The 17,391-nt window shown below is 38.9% G+C and overlaps 2 protein-coding genes across 4 annotated transcripts in view; one reads left to right on the top strand and one right to left on the bottom strand.

Annotated features, from left to right (window-relative positions):
- Window positions 1–8,212, top strand: part of iffo2b (intermediate filament family orphan 2b) — a 29,102-nt gene extending 20,890 nt beyond the window's left edge. The window contains exons 3-8 of one of the 2 annotated variants that reach the window (XM_067586938.1): window positions 794–889; window positions 2,480–2,665; window positions 3,570–3,718; window positions 4,255–4,453; window positions 4,591–4,689; window positions 4,803–8,212. In XM_067586938.1, the coding sequence (XP_067443039.1) occupies window positions 794–889; window positions 2,480–2,665; window positions 3,570–3,718; window positions 4,255–4,453; window positions 4,591–4,689; window positions 4,803–5,036 (963 nt within the window). In that variant the 3' untranslated portion in view covers window positions 5,037–8,212. The remainder of the gene's footprint in view (window positions 1–793; window positions 890–2,479; window positions 2,666–3,569; window positions 3,719–4,254; window positions 4,454–4,590; window positions 4,690–4,802) is intronic. The other variant, XM_067586939.1, reaches the window with a different exon arrangement.
- Window positions 8,213–8,665: 453 nt separating this feature from the next.
- terf2ip (telomeric repeat binding factor 2, interacting protein) lies at window positions 8,666–16,842 on the bottom strand. 2 transcript variants are annotated; one of them, XM_067586936.1, is made up of 9 exons: window positions 16,738–16,842; window positions 14,981–15,226; window positions 14,580–14,725; window positions 14,122–14,336; window positions 12,877–12,948; window positions 12,201–12,741; window positions 11,946–12,049; window positions 9,796–10,446; window positions 8,666–9,541 (listed from the first exon to the last, which is right to left on the bottom strand). In XM_067586936.1, the coding sequence occupies exons 2-9, from the start codon at window positions 15,208–15,210 to the stop codon at window positions 9,320–9,322; spliced, it is 2,181 nt and encodes a 726-aa protein (XP_067443037.1). In that variant the 5' UTR covers window positions 15,211–15,226; window positions 16,738–16,842; the 3' UTR covers window positions 8,666–9,319. The 2 variants fall into 2 exon arrangements, with proteins under 2 accessions (XP_067443037.1, XP_067443038.1); XM_067586937.1 differs by having other exon boundaries at window positions 11,946–12,043.
- Window positions 16,843–17,391: the final 549 nt, after the last annotated feature.

Genomic DNA, 17,391 nt, shown 5'->3' with positions numbered 1-17,391 from the left:
CTCATTCGGTGCAAAAAATTAATTCAGTCTTTTTAGTGCAAAATTCCTTCTTTTTGTTACTATCCTTTCATTGCAGCTGAACAGGGAAACACTATCCAGGAAACACAAAGAGGGAATTTTGTGCTAAAAAGCCTTACATTTTCAAAGATATTCACTTGATTTGACTTATTTGGACGACTGAAAGCTTCATATTAGCTTCAAATAGACTTTTGAATACATTTTTGCACAAAAGGAGGACTGTGGATTTTGTCCTCCATCACTTACATTGAAAGTGTAGAAGGAAGAGATCATCTAATGGTCAGTATTTACAGGAGGAATGATTATAGCAAGCAAGATATATGGGCACCTGACTATTATTTTAAGAGTGAAAGTTGAAAGTTTTAAACCTTACTGTAAGTTTAATATCTTGGGCCCAATTCACCAAAAATGTGTGTCCAGTTGACACATATGAAAAGGTTCCTTGTGGCTACAGGTACAATTATGAAACACCTTTTGTATTGCTGTGGTTCACATTTGCATCATCTCAGTAATTTAAATATGAAACAGGAAACTATGATCTCTGTCTACTGATCATACAAAGCTAAACAGTAACCAATATGAAAATGCATGAAACAGTGTATAAACTTAATTTGCTTAAAGGTTCTTATCTTAATGTCACCAGGGTCACTCCATTATGCATGTTGCATGTTGTAAATGTTTATTATAATGATTTTTTGTGGTTAAGCAGCACACACTCCACAAATTTAATGGTATCCTTGTTTACCTGTTGTGTGTCTCTGTGACGTCCATGCAGAGGGTCCAGGAGTCATCAGAGATCCAGGATGATCTAAACGAAAAGGTGGACAGACTGAAGGCTGAACTCGTAGTCTTCAAGAGTCTGATGAGTGATGTAAGTACCCGTTCCCCACTAGGGTGATGTCATCATCACTCTGACAAAGCTTTCACACAGTATAAAAAGTGCTGTGTTGACGCCCGTAGTTAAAGCAATCAGGGTAAGAGTTGCAAGAGCAGTGTTTAATGAATGTACTTTTGTTTTCCTGCACATTCCTAAGCATTTTTCTTATATTGGTCTAAAGAATAGCACTAAACACACCCTTCCTTCCATATTTATTTGGGTTCAGGAAAAATACAATGCTAGAAAGCTTCTAAGATAAGCATTCATTGAAAATAGCTTGAATAGCAGCTGTAGATCAAGAGCACTTCCTGTTCCTGTACAGCCCTGTATATTGTTCCCTGGCAGGTCTGCTGTAGTGTGATATACAGTTGTAATATACTGCAGTGGGCCCAGTCGCAGCTTGTGCTTGCTCAGGGATAAATAGTCAGATGGTGTTTTTGTTTTTTGAAAGCTTAGTTGTTTATCCTGCTCATCTTCACTTTTGGCATTTGTACATTGTAGATTTTTCATGTTATTTTCTGTGCTTTACTTCATCCCTCATGTGTGAATCCAGAGTCGGGTAAGTGCTTAGATTATTTCAATGTCTAGGAGTGGTTAGACATCCTGTATGTTATGGCCCTCTATGGTCCAAAAAATTATGGTCCTATAGTTAAAGGATATGACTAGCGATTTTCTATATTTTACTTATTGTCAACAATTCTTATGTGGAGAGCCAAATCAACAATGCATTGATCGTACTCACAAGTATTGCTTGTGTATCCAAAGCCTGATTTACTGTATTCGTCTGTGTCATAGACCTCTGTTGTCATTCAAAAACTATTTAAAAACATGTCAATGAGTCACACCCTTGCACTGGATGACATGTTCCTTCGCCACAAAAAGTTTGATAGTTTGTTTAGTGTTGGCTCCAAAGACTAATAACAGCGATCACGTTTTCAGTCTCCAGAGAGTAGTTTCGTGCAGACGCCATCACCCATGGGCAGGAATGTGGTTCCTTTTACAGAGCTTCTCTAGCTTGTTGTTCTACATATCACATCCTCTTGACTTTATACTACACTGTACATTGTAAAGAACTTTTGTAAAAAGTCAGCCTGATCTTTTAAAGCGATCTACAGTATATGAAACATGTGAGCAACCAAATCTTATCCTAACCGAATATCATCACATCATCATTTTTGTTATATTACGTTTAATTTTATTTAATTTAACCTTTATTCAACCAGGAAAACCTCACTGAGATCAAAACTATTCAGAAGTGTCCTGGCCAAAAAAGGTAGCAGTGACTAACAACATAAAACAGACAAAACATCTGACAAGATCAGAATTTAAAAAAAAAAAAGTGATTATAAAGTCATAAATGAAATTGCAGATTTGAATCATGTAACAAATTGGATCATAGACACATCCTGGTAGCCTAATGAACTAACCAGTAGCTGTAATATGATCAAAAAATCAGTTGCAGTCAGTTAACTTACATTTTTGCCTTCCACAGTGAATGACGTTCATATACAGAATGTGTACACAGTCTTATAAGCTGTTTAAATTGCGAGTGTCATTCTGAAATAACTATCCATCCCCATGTAGCAAATGTCTGACCTGGACACCAAGATTCAGGAGAAAGCCAGACGGGTGGACATGGACATCTGCAGACGGATTGACATCACGGCCAAACTGTGCGATGTGGCTCAACAACGCAACTCTGAGGACATGTCAAAGATGTTCAGCGTCAGTCCGGCCAGATCGCTGCCAGACAGGTCACTATCAGAGAAGGTGGGTATGCATCCGCTGTTTCACAGTTGCTCAGAGGAGCTGCCAGTAACTGCAGCAGAAATATGAATTCTTTTGCGAAGGAAACAGTCAGCGCTCTTCAACTGAAATCAGAGCTTCCAGTTGATGACTGTTATTAGTCACTTTGTTGCTTTTTTTTCACCTGCAGATGTTGCACCAAGTGACCTTTCTAAAAAGGTGCAGGCATGCAGGCTCGCATCCTTGCAAATACACACACAAATAAACATACACATGCAGAATACTTAATGATTCATATGCGCAGGTACACATAAACAAGTGAAATGCTGATGTGGTAACTCTTCACTGTGCAAAAGGTTATCACATTGCACCAACATTGTTGGCTAAAGCCCAGGTATAAATCCACTGAGAGTCAAGCTGGTGGCTTCTCTTATGTTGCATGTCATTATACGTATGACTCTAATTTAAATGGGATTTCTTATATTATATAAATTATAAAGAAGATTCAGCTCCAAAAGTGTTTCACCTGTAGATGTCTGTGTCATTCAGGTCTTGTTTTCACCTGTAGACTAATTTACGAAGCGGGCAATGTGTTTCAAAACAGATAATAGGAATAGTTTATTTTGCAAACTGCCTTAAACATGGACACATGCACAGAGTTTGTTTTGCTGTTATGTTCTTATCCTGAATCTGCCATCCATTTGTTTATTTAGCTGTTTTAATCTGATTTTAAAAAGCTTAGCCAGGGAAAAGTACTGCAAATAAGCACCAGCTAGAAACCAAAGAAAAAATGCTCCAAGCAAAAATCCAAGGATTAGATCAATAGTACAAAATCTTAAGTTTCATTTCGCCGCAGGGTTCATCAGGTTCACTTTGGATCCTCAAGCAACATACTGTAAAAGTTGATGTTTCTTTGTGTGATTTCCAGGGTGCGGTGGCGTGCTGCAGGAGAAAAGAGCGTAAAGTGGTGTCTGATGAGGACAGTTCAGATATGGATGCGGAGCCCAGCCCTTTAGAGGAGGATGTTCCTGGGTCGCTCAACATCACAGATGAAATGAAACGCATGCTCAATCAGCTGTAAGCGACACCTCTCTCTCACACACACACACACACACACAAATGCACTAACAATGTTCATGCACATTAGAAGTGCTCCTCGCTCTGAGCGAACTTTGGTATGCTCTGCAGTTAACTCCCTACAGGTACAGTATGTGACAGTGTTGTGATGTTGAGTTGTTCTGTGTATTCCTTCATCGCCCTCTAGTGTTTGTGTCAAGTGTTGCATCTAACATACAGTCTGCTCATTCAGCTAAACTCAGCAGATATTAATACTGTGGGCATGTATTTGCTTTGTTAATGTCGCTGTAGTTATTGTTTTGAATGCTCTCTACTTCTCGTCACTCTCAAAAGAGATTTTTCAGTTTGTGGCTGTACATAATTCTTAACTGGTCTGCAGTATTTTTTCATATCCTCTTTCCCTTCCATCTTTTTTCTTCCTCTTTATAAGCGCATCTTCCTCTTTGCATGCAACCTTTGCTGGTGGCTGTTATACTTGTCTTTCCCCTCCTCTCTTTCTCTTTTTTCTTCCCGTTCTCTGTCCTTGTCCTACATAGACATTCAGATAACTCCTTTGTTGCTAGGCGCGAGACATTCGAAATCGATGACGACTGTGACAGTCTGACGTGGGAGGAAAACGAGGAGACTCTGTTGCTATGGGAGGACTTCACAAACTACAACGTACCGTGCGCCATCACTGCAACGACCTGCACAACCACCTGCCCCACCGACGGAAACGGCGAAGTCGCTGATCCAGTGAGTCTCGTGTGCATTTATGCTCTTCATCCAATGGTTTTCCAACTCATGCAAGTCAGAGTGTAGATCATTGCTATGCGTGCTGTGTAAGACATTTACTCATGCATGATGAATGAGGCCTCTGTCTGCTCTCTAAGGACTCCCAGGATGGAAGTCTTGGCAGCCTCATTGATGAAACAGAGTCACTATTTAAGACCAGAGAGCAGGAGTACCAGGAGACCATCGGACAGATTGAGGTAGACAAAGAGGGGAAGTAATTTACAAGCATATAGCAAGATTAAAGCTTAAAAAAACATGAATAAGAAAGGCATTGAAACCAGGAAATGTTACAACTTTATCCCTCTTTCAGATGGAATTGGCCACGGCAAAGAGCGACATGAACCGACATCTGCACGAGTACATGGAGATGTGCAGCATGAAGCGAGGCCTGGATGTGCAGATGGAGACCTGTCGACGGATGATTAAAGGTGGCAGGAACTCTCCCTCTTTCAGCTCCGTGGCCAGCAGCGACTCAGGGAACACAGACGAGATCCAGGATGAGATTTCGGACAAGGACGCAGAGGCTGAAGGCCCCGTTAGTTGATGGCTACATAGCCGGGCTTTGTCCCAACTCTTCCTGACCGCCCCTTGTTGTCAAAGGGGATAAATGTGTATAGATCTCCACCCTGCTAGTGAGGTGGTCCAACCTAAATGTGGGCCTGTTTGACCTATTCAAGTTCTGATGGTCGTGCTCATTGGTGCAGGCTCAGAACTGGTGCTTTTATACTATTTCTGTTCTTTAAATAGCGGTGGGGGCCGTCTTTGCTTCACAAAGAGAGAGGGGTGCATAAAGAATCTGAGCTGTGCTCTCTTCCTCATTGCTGCCTCGCTGGATCCTTGCTCAGAGCTTCACATCATTTTGGGCGAGAGAAAAAAAATATTCTCAAATGTTTTACTGGCCAACAAGTATTTTCTACAAATTCTTACCCTACTAAGATCCTTTTTTTCTAAAGGAATTGAAAATAGTACATATTGTGCTCCTTACAAAAACAAAATCCATCTTTACATATACTTTTTAATATTTAATTTAGACTGAAAAAATGTCTGCGCCCCACAATTGGAATAAAATTTTCTTTTTGACATGATTCATGGAGGTCCAGGTCCAGGTCCAGGAGGGGTATTTGTAATCCAAATTAAACTGTTGGGGGTTTGAGTGTCTTCTGCCAAGGAGACAAAAACAAGAGACAAATGGTGTTGGAGTTCTGATGGTTTCTGAGGGAACGCTGCAGGGTTTGCCAAAGTTGACAGAGGAAAGGAGCACAGCCTTTTGATGCATCAGTGCACTACTGAAGTTCTATGCAATTTAGCTGGCCTTATTTTCGGACTGGCTTTCACCCTTCCTCGTTTCTTTTAAAACCAATACAATTAGCCTTTTAAGCAAAGCAGGTGTTTTCTATGTATCATTTTAAGAACTTCTTTTCGTGCATTTGAGTGTGAAATAGTATGGAACATTTGTTTTTTCATGTACATCAAAGTTAAAAACTGGAACAGCGCCCCCCCCCAATGATCTCCAACATTTACTCTGCCTTATGCCAGTAGCTACTGAAACAGGCGGGTGCATTGTTCTGATTCTGACGTACTTTATATGTACTTGTGCAGTTTATTTTGAGCACACCAGGACACATTATTTTAAATGAATAAAATCCGTTAGTTGTTATTAGATAAATCAAGAATATTATCAAAGCCAAACAATGCCCTTAAACCTCTAAAGCAAAACCAAAGGACACATTTTGAAAAGCTTCCCTTTCATATTATCTTCCTACATGATCATCATCATATTCACTTTATTTGGGGAAATTATATTCTTTTTTTATGTGGTTTCATTATAAGTTTTCTTCTGTATTTCCTGCTGTGCCACAGGGGACTCTGTTCCAGGAAGGTTGCACATCCTGCTTTGTCTCTTCTGAATCGGGGCTCCAATTGTCAGACTGTACATAGAGGGCTGTAGTCATGTGATCGTATACCCCAGAGGCCTTTTTGTTCATATTAGTCTTTTTTGCAACAGATTTAGAAGTGTCACAATTCGCTGGATTAGCGTAGAAACTGATCGATGCATGGGGACAGAAGTGATCTTTTTATCACCTCTTTGTATTATAATGTATGTATGGTTTGCTGGATCAAAGATAAGTGCTACTTCTATCTTGAAGTTTTTAAGAAGCAGAATGTTAAAATACAAGCCTTTTTGTTATTTCAGCATGTTTGTGTGAGGAAAATGAGCTGTGGGTCTTTTTTTTTTAATTATAATATTATATTTTGAATGAAATAGCTGCAATGCAGACTGTGCGCTATGTTTTTAATCAAAACACTTGTCTTGTCCTAATCATCAATTAACTGTATTTGTGGCAGAAAATGTATTTTTCACTGTTTTTTAATCATTATATGTTAACCAAAAAGTGTGATATTGTCGCCATATTCAGCTATTATTAATTTAGCAGGTATATTGAAATTTGTTCTAAATGTTTGGGTCACTTATTGACCATATCAGATCACCCATAATAAAAACTAATTGACTATAATCAAACAAGAGTGAGGAGCAGCTTCACTCACAGAGAATATATCCTTTTACCTTTATATGTTGATGTAAAACCAGCCTGACAAGTAACAAAGAGCCATTCTTTTATCAGTACTGTACTTTGTAGCGGCGACATCAAACACATTTATTGATTGTATGGCTGTTACATCGAGGAACAGCAGGCCTAACGACACAGTTCGCCGTCTTTCATGCTTCCTCTGTGAGATTGTAGCCCACACCACCGTGACCATCACACTAACCAGCCAACCAAAGCAAATGTGTACAGAAACAAAGATGTAAATCAAGCTATGACTCCTACTAACTCTGGAAAGTCTCAGTGTTTGTACATGCCTACCACAGATGTGTTAGTTTGCAGGTTTTAGCTGATTTAGAAAACAAAAAAAAATCAGTAATAATTCTTGCAAACTACAAGATGTTTCGTGTTATCGCCACTCTCCCATCACTTGAAGCAGGTAAAGTCTCAATTACATCTATTCAAAAAACCGTAGCAACCCCTCTTGTTGAATGTAGCTTGACTGGAGGTATCCTCTGAAGACCTTATAAGTAAAAGCTGAGCAAAAAAAAAAAAAAAAAAAAGTAGCCGTTAAAATCCAGGGATATATGGTGTGCTGTTAATTACTGGAGACCTTGGTATGTTTTGCTTTACTGAACTGGTTCTTACCTGACCAACTTACAGTATGTGACCTATGTATGTAAATTAGGTCGTGGTGGATGTGAATGTTTCATACTAAAAAAAAAAAAGGGTTTTATACGAGTGGTTTTTATCAGTGTAGCACTGGGATTATATGGTTGTGTTAACTGTTGTGTCAACGTACAGTTTTACATGTCCATCAGCACACCTGTTTGCTGTCAACATCACTATCGCCTTCGCTTTTTCATTTCCTCAACGTGACTGGGAGATGAAAGGTGCAGCAATACTTGTGGCCATATTTGGGTAGAGTCTATTGAACTGTATTGGATACTGGTCTTTTGAGTTTCATTTACATCACAGGTACAGTCCTGGTGATCCATTTTATTTTCTGCTTTAATTGCTTTCTCTCTTAGATGTGTGGGATTTTTTTTTCTTCTTTTGTTTAAACTATTGACACGATGTATTCATGTTGGTCTGGGGCAGATTGTTTCAAAATAATGAATGTACTCAATTGATACTGGGGTAAGATGAAATAAAATGGTGGATTGGATAAAAATTGAGGCCAATTTGCTCTTTTTTTATGTGTTTAGAGTATTTTTGTTTTTCTTTTGTTGTTTGGTCAATATAATCTAGTGTCTAGTGTTAAGTAAATCATACTTAATTGTTTTATTAGTGGAATCTTCTACTGTACACAACGTAGCTTTGTGCAGATTAGAATAGTTTTGTATTGTGGTTGTGTAGTGTCCATGGATGTATGAGTGCGATTGTTGGAAAGTGTGATTTTTAAATAAAATCTATACCACAGAGTCTTTTGTGGTGAAACAGGAAAAGTCACCACTTATTTCCAGTTTAGTTTAGATAAATGACTCTACTCAAACTGATAGTTGTTGGTATTAATTCAAATTGACGTAGTTTTGTCCAGAGTGCACAATAAATTAGTAACAATCCATTATTTTCCTACACATAATTTGAATTTAAACATATGGTGGATAGCAACTGTTCACACACATAAATCAGACCCTTTTATTTTCATCATAAGACCTTGGTTGCATAAATGTTTTTAATACTCAGAGGCACATGTTACTTAATTTAGGGCAGGAACTTATTTTTAGTTTAACACCAATGTGGACTTAAGTCTAGTTTTTAATAAGTCTGCAACTGCTAGAAGACCTCCGATCACTTTTTATGTCAATCCACAGATTTTCCACAAGGCTGCATTGAATCTAATCTTTTAAGCACTCCAATTAATCAGTTATAAAATAAGTAGGGAAACACAATAAATGTAATAATAAATTAATTTCATAATGTATGTCAAGAATTTTAAATGGTATGACACTGATTTATCATACAATTTAATGAAAACAGACAAACAAATACAATAATAGTCATGCTAAAATGCATTAAAAGATTCTGCACCCAAACAAAGGTATAGAGCATGTCTCAAATAATAGCCTCTACTTAATTTACCTAAAAATGTACTCAAAACCATCAAGGACGCCAACACAGACACTGACAGAGGAAGTGGAATTAAAACTACTGAATATCAGCTAACTAGCTTGCTGATTTCATAGTACTTAGTTGATATAACAGATGAGAATACTCCTCATGTCCAAATTTCTTCCTATTCCCCTTCTTTTTATCTGTACCATGCTGTTGTTCATCTTCATCCGTCTACCTCAAGGAACACTATTCTTTTGGCCACGCCCTCCTCACCGTATTTCTCCTGCAGCTGCCGGTGGGCCGCGGGATCAGCTGAGAGCAAAAGACCGTCATCACAGCGATTCCAAAAAGGTCCTGAACTAGAGGAAGGATTCAAAAGCAGATCCAGCGCCGCAGAGGAATCTCCACTGGTCCTCAATAGGGCTTTAGTGACACAAACTAAGTCCTAGAAGAAAAAGCGTTGGGAGAGGTTAGACATTTGAAACAGACAGACTGGGGTAGTAGAGACAAGGAGAGAGACAGAGATGTAAACATCAATGATAATTAAATTATTTGGATTATTACGTCAATCTGAACATCTGTGTGAATGTCTGATTTACATCTCATTGAAGAGTAACAGAGTATAAGTGTGAATAAAGATAAAGTCTAAATCACACTGCAGTAACAAAGATGCATCATCTGCTGCAATGTAACGCTCACCTGCTTCGTCTGGCTTATCAGCTCTCTGATTCGCTGCTTGTCCTCTTCTAACTGGACCTGAGTCAGTGAAAGTGCAGCTTCGTTGTTTACTGTTGGCTGTGGCTTGGCTGCTGTGCTGTGACTAAGAACTGACTGAGAGTCTTCTTCCTGAGATTCATTGTCAAATATGAAGAGGTGGGCCTTGGAGGTGGCCTGGACAGCCTTGGCAGCTGCAGGCTTGGCAGCTGCTGGCTCAGAGGCTGCAGGCTCAGAGGCCGCAGGCTCAGAGGCTGCAGGCTCAGAGGCCGCAGGCTCAGAGGCTGCAGGCTCAGAGGCCGCAGGCTCAGAGGCTGCAGGCTCAGAGGCCGCAGGTTCAGAGGCTGCAGGCTCTGCGGCTGCAGGTTCAGCGGCTGCAGGCTCAGAGGCTGCAGGCTCAGCGGCTGCACGCTCAGCGGCTGCATGCTGAGGACAACTTGTCTCTGGTAGGCGGTTGCTGCTGGAGGCCTGGGCCTCTTGCACAGTCTCCTGAAGGCTGGGTCCAGGCTCAGGGTTGGACTGTGAGGAAGCAGCATCCACAACTGTGTCTGAAGAGGGCAAGAGGGGATCTGTCGATTTGGGTTGTAGCGCTGCTGTTTCAGCTGGGTTTTGGAGATGTGGAGCTTCATCCTCAGGCTAAGAAACAGAAATATAACAGTCAAGAACAAATATGATTATAAGTGAACAATGGAATAGATCATTTAAAGCTTCTCTGATCAATAGTTTATATTGGTCCTGATCTCTGGAACAAACTTCCTCATAACCTGAGATCTGTCAGAACACAAAATGGCACAAAATTTCTCAAGCTTATGACTAGTTACTGTATGTGTGTCTGTGGTTTATGTCTGTGGGGTGGATCATGAGTGTTCTTTGCTGTCTTTGAGTGAGTGTTTGCACTTTAATGAGAAACCCATTGGGCCTCATTCACAAATAGTGCGTACGCACAAATCTGTGCTTAAACCATGTGTACAAATGTTTTAAGCACAAATCCAGGATTCATCAATATGTTCTTACCCGAATTTGTTCTTACTCTGCAAACAAACTTAGAGCTGCCTTAGACCATGTGTACGCACAAATCATAAACATCCCAGGGTCTTAAAAAAATGATATAGTCAATATTTATTCAATATGAACAGTATATTAGGAGGATTAGACCACAATTATCTAAAAAATGATTGGGCCTAAATATACAACATTTAAAAGTGTGAACTTGCTAAAACACTTTATTTACTAATTATAACATTAATAGCTAAGATGTTGTAATCCATAAATCATTGTCATAAATGTGATGAAATTAATATATTAAAGTTGTCCTGTTCCCACTTTTAGATGACAATAGCTTATATATCGGAATTTCCATATTGGAGTGTGACAGTGATTAATTTCCCCATCAGATCTGGCCGTGATATATGCAGCTGGTTAACAAGCAGCCTGTTCAGTGTCCTCACAGCCTGACAGTCCAGTAGTGACACAGGGAGGTTCGCTCTGCTTTCACTACTACACAGCCTGATGTGGACAGAGATGAACATGATGCACACCTGGTGCAGCAGTTGAGATTTATATCAATTCCACAGATCTACATATTTACCAGCTTTTTATTTGTTACAGACGTACTCCCTCGTCGTGGTGCAACAGGTGTGCAGGTTGTGTACAGGATTCACAATCTGGCTCCAAACAGTTGTGCCAATGACATGTTTATCAGCCAGATCTGCCTTTTCTGGCTTCTACTTCTGAAACTATTGTTTGTATTTCACCGGCAGTAAAGTTTTTCTACATTTTTACCATCACAGTCCTCTTTGCAATGAGTGACAGCTCTCTCTACTGCTGCACCGCTCCAACACAGCTTTCCTCATATAGAGAAATGGGGGCGTGGTAGTGTGTTAATTACTGATATCAGGCACACACCTGTCAATTCAGAATGATTCTGATTCACTAACATACACACAGAGGTAAGAACAAAATTGACTGGTGCGCACGTGTCATGAATCTGACAGTAATTTTGCGTGCAAACTTATTTTGTGCACCAAGTAAGAACATTTCTACACACTTATTAGTAAATGAGGCCCATTGAGTTTACTTGTGATAAAATGTTAGCATTATAAATGTCCTATTACTAAATCAGTGTTGTGTTTTACCTCACTTTCATCTTCAAACTCCTTTGTAGCCAATTCAAGGATCCCCAACTTCCTCTTTAGTTTTTTCTTCTCTCCTGTCTGTGGCACTGAGTCAGATTCTTCATCTTCAAACAGCAAAAGAAATATAAGAAAAGAGGAAAGGAGAAGAATTGACTTTTTGTCATTTTACGTAAGTCTTTGTAGAATAAAAACTTGTTACAGATATTAAGATACTGTCAGTGTTTTGTGCCCGACACTGATAGAAGTACAACAAACCTGCTTGCACTGTTTCAGAGACAGTAGCCTGTACACTCTCCTCCTGTTGACTCTCTGCCGCTGTTGCCCCACTCTTTCCTCTGGTTCTCTTAGGAGGCGGCTCGTCTGCTGTTATGTCTTTTTGAGAAGCAGGCTTAACTGCTGATTTAGTTTTCTTTGATGGCTGGGGAGACGACAATGGTTGCTCAGAGGAAGTTGATGCTGATCTGAGTTTTTTGCTGTAAGGTGTCTCCTCAAGCTCAAGCTGCCTGCGTGTTGAACGGCGCTGTGGTCGAACCAGCTGGGGGGAGGCCTTCTCCTTCTCTTTTGGCTTTTTTGTAGAGGAAGTGCTGGGCAGGGGCTCAGGTTGAGCTGGTTGGGAGTCCTCTGGCACATTTTCTTTTTGGGGGGAAATGGTTGTTTGTGATGCATCTGTTTTTGGTTCTGTGCTCTCAGCTGGAATGGATTCTATCTGTGGGTCCACGTGAGGCTCCTCAGGTTGGGGACAGCTGGATGTTTGAGCTTCTGTGGAGTTTTCTGGTTGCGTGCTTTCAGCATCTATCTGTGGAAACACCAAACCTGTTCTCTTAATTATTTAATCACATACAATCACTGTTTTGGTATCATGAGCTTTAATACATATATACAATTCAAATACCAGCGGTACTTGTTGTAACCAGTGAGCTCTTTCTACTACCTGTGTTAGATCTGTTGTCTCTGAATGTGTCTGTGGAGGAGCAGCGTCTTCTGTGTCTTGATCCTCCTCTTCCTATAACCAGACAGATGAGAGGCTTCAGGCTTAACATCTATAAAAGATGTCCCTTGTTCTATCCTGGAGCAATTTTAAAGCTTAATTTGGACTTTAATTATGGAATAATGGAAATTATGTGAATATGAGCAGATGCATATTCACATAGTTTTATGATTATCGTAACAAAAATATTAAGATGTGAGGTCGACTACTACAACTACTTTGTTAGAGAGTTACATACTTTACTTTGTTAATTACTCTATATGACAGTTGCACCACGGTGGACATGCTTTTGAATGTTCCTGTTAAAAACTAAAAGCACCATAAACATCATGTCGCAGATTCATTTTGAATTATTACTATTATTACTACTTTAATGGTGATCACAGTGTGGTATTCCCATCATCTAAATATTATAATTATCTTGATTTTTTTTTAACCATACAGGAAGAATTTGATATCTTGATGCCCTGATCTAAATCACAACATGGAGGCAACATAGAGGACCTACAGCATGTTGCACGGCCGATTCATAACACAAAGTTAAATTCTAATATCACTCATGTCCCCCTAATATTACTGGGTAATTTTGATTGCTGGCTACCTTGCGTAGTACAATATAGCAGAACCACCACTACCACTTAATGATAAAATCAACACCTCTCTGACATCACGGCCACAGACACTGAACACTATAAGCTTGTGTGGGAATGTGGGATTTATTGCAGGACTGTTATACTGAATTGGATTTTATTGTAAAGGTGTACTGTGCCTGATACTTGCACCTTCTCATGTAACTTTTGAAAGAAATGGGAAACATATAGAAAAAGATGACAAAATATCTGGCATAGAGATGCACTAATACCGATACTGTTATCAGTCCAATACTGACTCAAATAGCTGGACTGGTATTGGTGAAAATGGGCCAACCTGGTATTGGATACCATTATTTTAATAAATAACAATTCAGTAAATTTATATCTGTGTATTTATTTGTCACATTTTGTTTTACAAAGTTAGGAAAGCAATGTTTAAGGCAAGTCTAATGTTGCCTTACACATAAGAGAATGATTCCAGTCTCTTTCACACAGAGTATTAGCTGATACCCAAAGCCAAGGTATTGGAAACGGGACTGAAAAAGTCGGATTGTTGCATCCCTAATCTGGCAACACCTCCCAGGTAATTAATTACCTTGGTCTCTTCCTTTGTTGTTTCCACCTCCTCGATCTCTGACTGTTTCTTAGCCAGTCGTACTCTGTAACGATATTTCATTGACTGCCAACTGTGACTGGTCACACGCTGCTTTTCCATCTGTTGCCAAAGCCGGTTCCCACCAATCTCTGTCTTGTGTTTGCTGACATAACTCAAAATGGCGTCGTCTTCTTCAGGGGTGTAAGCCACCCTGCCTAATCACAATCAAATAATAACAGAGTATATATACAAGAGAATGGGAAGGAGTGTCCAAACTTTTGACTGGTACTGTACATCAGTAGATTTAAAACTATTAAACAGTGTTACACAAAGTCCTATATTTAGAGTAAACTATTATAATAATATAAAACAAAAGCAGTGCACACAATGTTAACTGCATTTTAACAGCTTTTTTAAGAGTTCATTTTAGGAATAAATGTTAGGTCTTTGCATCATACCTCCTAGTCCAGGTGGTGAGACATCTTTTCTGTTGCTGAGTCTAGGAGATTGTTTCTGGACTACGTCAGGATTTAACCTGTAGTCCTCTAAATTCAGCTGTTCTTCCTTCTCAATACAGTCGTGGATGTACTTGGTGGACACGTACCTGAGGAGAAAATGGACGGGAGCCTCATTATATGCTGTGATTTTTTCTAAAAATTTATATTTTATATTTAATACAGTAAAAACCTTTGCAACATTAAATGATTTCAGTGATTAATTGGATGTACATGGCAATGATTTATCTTACTGTGCTTAAACTTATATGTATTCAGTAATTAGAAAGGAGAGATAAAATTGCATAGAGTAATCCATGTTAATATACAGAATTTAATTTACATTAAAGGTATTCCAGTCCTACCAGTGAGCAGTACTTTCAGGAATAGAGTCTCTTTCCTCTGGGTCAATCAGTAAAATTGCTCCGGGCTGCTGCACATTGCACAACAAGCCTCCCCCAGCTGTGATGAGCGGCTGGAGCTTGCGCTTGACAGGACCCGGTCGTAGATAGAAAGACATGGGTTCACCCTCCACGGTCATGAAGAGAACTGAAAAGATATTAGGTTTGGCCACATCCTGCTGTTTGGACGGCATGGTCAGCAGGTCTCACCTGGTGAAGGGGTCACATTACAGACATAATCTACATGCCAAACATTAAAAGTGGTGCTTTATGAAGGTTTTTGTGGCCATTTAAGTACAATTCACTGGTAAAATACCCAAAAATTACAACAATGGACACTTTTATCATTACTATAATATAAAACACAACATTTTATGAAAACAATCTCAAGCTGTATGTTTAGTTCTGGCAAGAGCTGCCTGTAGACTTTTTTCCTGTAGCCTGTAGACTCAGTTGGAGCTTAAACAGTTCAATCAATTGACATAAAAATCAATTTAGTCATTTTTCAAGCAAAAATGACAAACATTCGATGGTTCCATCTTTTCAAATTTTGAGGATTTTCTTGTCTTACATTTTAGCAAGACAAGAGCTTGGGAACTGAACTGATACAGCAGCGTTTGCACCATAATGCATTTAAAGAATGAAATATATGAAATTGCACTTTTGCTAAAAAAAAAGAAAAAAAAAAAAAAGAAAAGGTGGCAATGATGCACAAGATTATAAAAGCAAACTGCATTCACCAAAGAAAAAACTGGAGACTTTATTTCAATATAGGGCTGCAACTAATGATTATTTTCACTGTTGATTAAACTGTCAGTTATTCTCTCGATTAATCAATTATTTGCTTGGTCCACAAAAAATGTCAGAAAATGGTGAAAAATGTATATCACTGTTTCCCACAGCCCAAGGTGACATCTTCAAATGTCTTGTTTTGTCCATAACCCAAAGATTTTCAGTTTACTGTCATAGAAGACGAAAGAAACAGGAAAATATTCACATTTGAGAAGCTGGAATCAGAGAATTTGAAGATTTTTTTCTTTTAAAAAATACCTCAAAATGATTATCAAAATACTTGCTGATTAATTTAATAGATGGCAACTAATCGATTAATTGTAGCAGCTCTTTTAATTATGACTAACTAGAACATTTCTAAGAAAAAAAAAAAAAAAAAAAAGAAGAGGCGTTTTAGACTGTTAGGTAAAACAAGCTACTTGGAAAGGTCATTGAAACTATTTGAGAGAGGTGATGATTCAATTTTATAATACTTTCGGAGGCTGTATATTTTGTTTTGCTGTTAACTTGTAGTGAGAGGTGTTTCTTACATGTTGTCCAACTCATTACAGCAATGAGTGTATGTTTGTTTCTGCATGTCGACTTAGGAACAATACAGTTATAGCTAACTAGTGACACAATTATAGCTGCAACCTGTAACGGCGATTATTTGGGGCCTTATTAGAATAACACTGCAGCTAAGAAACAATGTCAATGTAAAACCACAGAGCTGCGATTGATCCATTTAATTTAGCAATAATGGATGTTAGCTCTCACAGAAACAGCTGGGAGCAGGTTTCTATTACTAACCGTTGCTAAATATTGTTAGCACGTTTAGCTTTGACGTAGCCCGTTTAATTACAGCTTTGTGAGGGTTGTTGTTGCCAAATTAGCATATTTTATGATAACGTAAAACACTGCTTGGATTAGACATTGAGTTTAAAACTTACCATTTAATTTGTTGATTTCCTTGGTGACTTTCCGCTTTCCCGCCCCGACAAAACCAAAATAAAGCCCCTCTTCCGGGTATGATTCTTCTTCGTGTACTTTGTTTCCGGCGGGTGTATGCAGTTATTGCTTCATTACTGCTCCCCTCTGTTTCTGTTCACTAATGATCCAACCTTTTTTTAGATAAACAAACACTACAAGATGAAAAAGTATTATTTCCTTTTTTCCTTTTGATTTTTTTAATTAATGGATTTTTTTTGTGTAAAACCGTCTCTTTTTAAAAAAAAAAAAAAAAAAAAATCTGTAACAGGCCTTATTATTTAAAATATGTGAGTTATGCAGCCTATATGGTTCATCAGTGACTCCCAAGTTCTGTTTGGCAACCTGTAGCCTACCATAACTGGCCCACTACATCTTAAATAGACAAAATGAGAGACTTAAATGTCTTAAACTAAAGATTCTGCACACCTTTGATGTGTGAAACATGGGCAGAAAACTTGAATTGGGTCCCTCCTTAGGCAATATAAATGATACACAGTGAGAGGACCACACACAGCCAGAGTGCTGCTGATCTTGTGTTCACATAATAGAAGACAAAATAACAATCCTATTAGCACAAACAACCCAGCTGTGCTGTGAGCTTGGCTCAGCAGAGA

The sequence above is a fragment of the Thunnus thynnus genome, chromosome 4, assembly GCF_963924715.1.
Source record: "Thunnus thynnus chromosome 4, fThuThy2.1, whole genome shotgun sequence".
Classification (NCBI taxonomy): domain Eukaryota; kingdom Metazoa; phylum Chordata; class Actinopteri; order Scombriformes; family Scombridae; genus Thunnus; species Thunnus thynnus.
This window is presented reverse-complemented; position numbering and strand designations above follow the sequence as displayed.

What these genes read in the sequence shown, in the direction of transcription:
- terf2ip (XM_067586936.1), bottom strand. Translation starts at nt 15,210, where the DNA reads ATGCCGTCCAAACAGCAGGATGTGGCCAAACCTAATATCTTTTCAGTT. An exon ending in AGACAACAGATCTAACACAG is followed by an intron (nt 12,742 to 12,876) that starts GTAGTAGAAAGA and finishes GTGTTTCCACAG; the next exon opens with ATAGATGCTGAAAGCACGCA. An exon ending in AGTTTGAAGATGAAAGTGAG is followed by an intron (nt 10,447 to 11,945) that starts GTAAAACACAAC and finishes TCTGTTTCTTAG; the next exon opens with CCTGAGGATGAAGCTCCACA.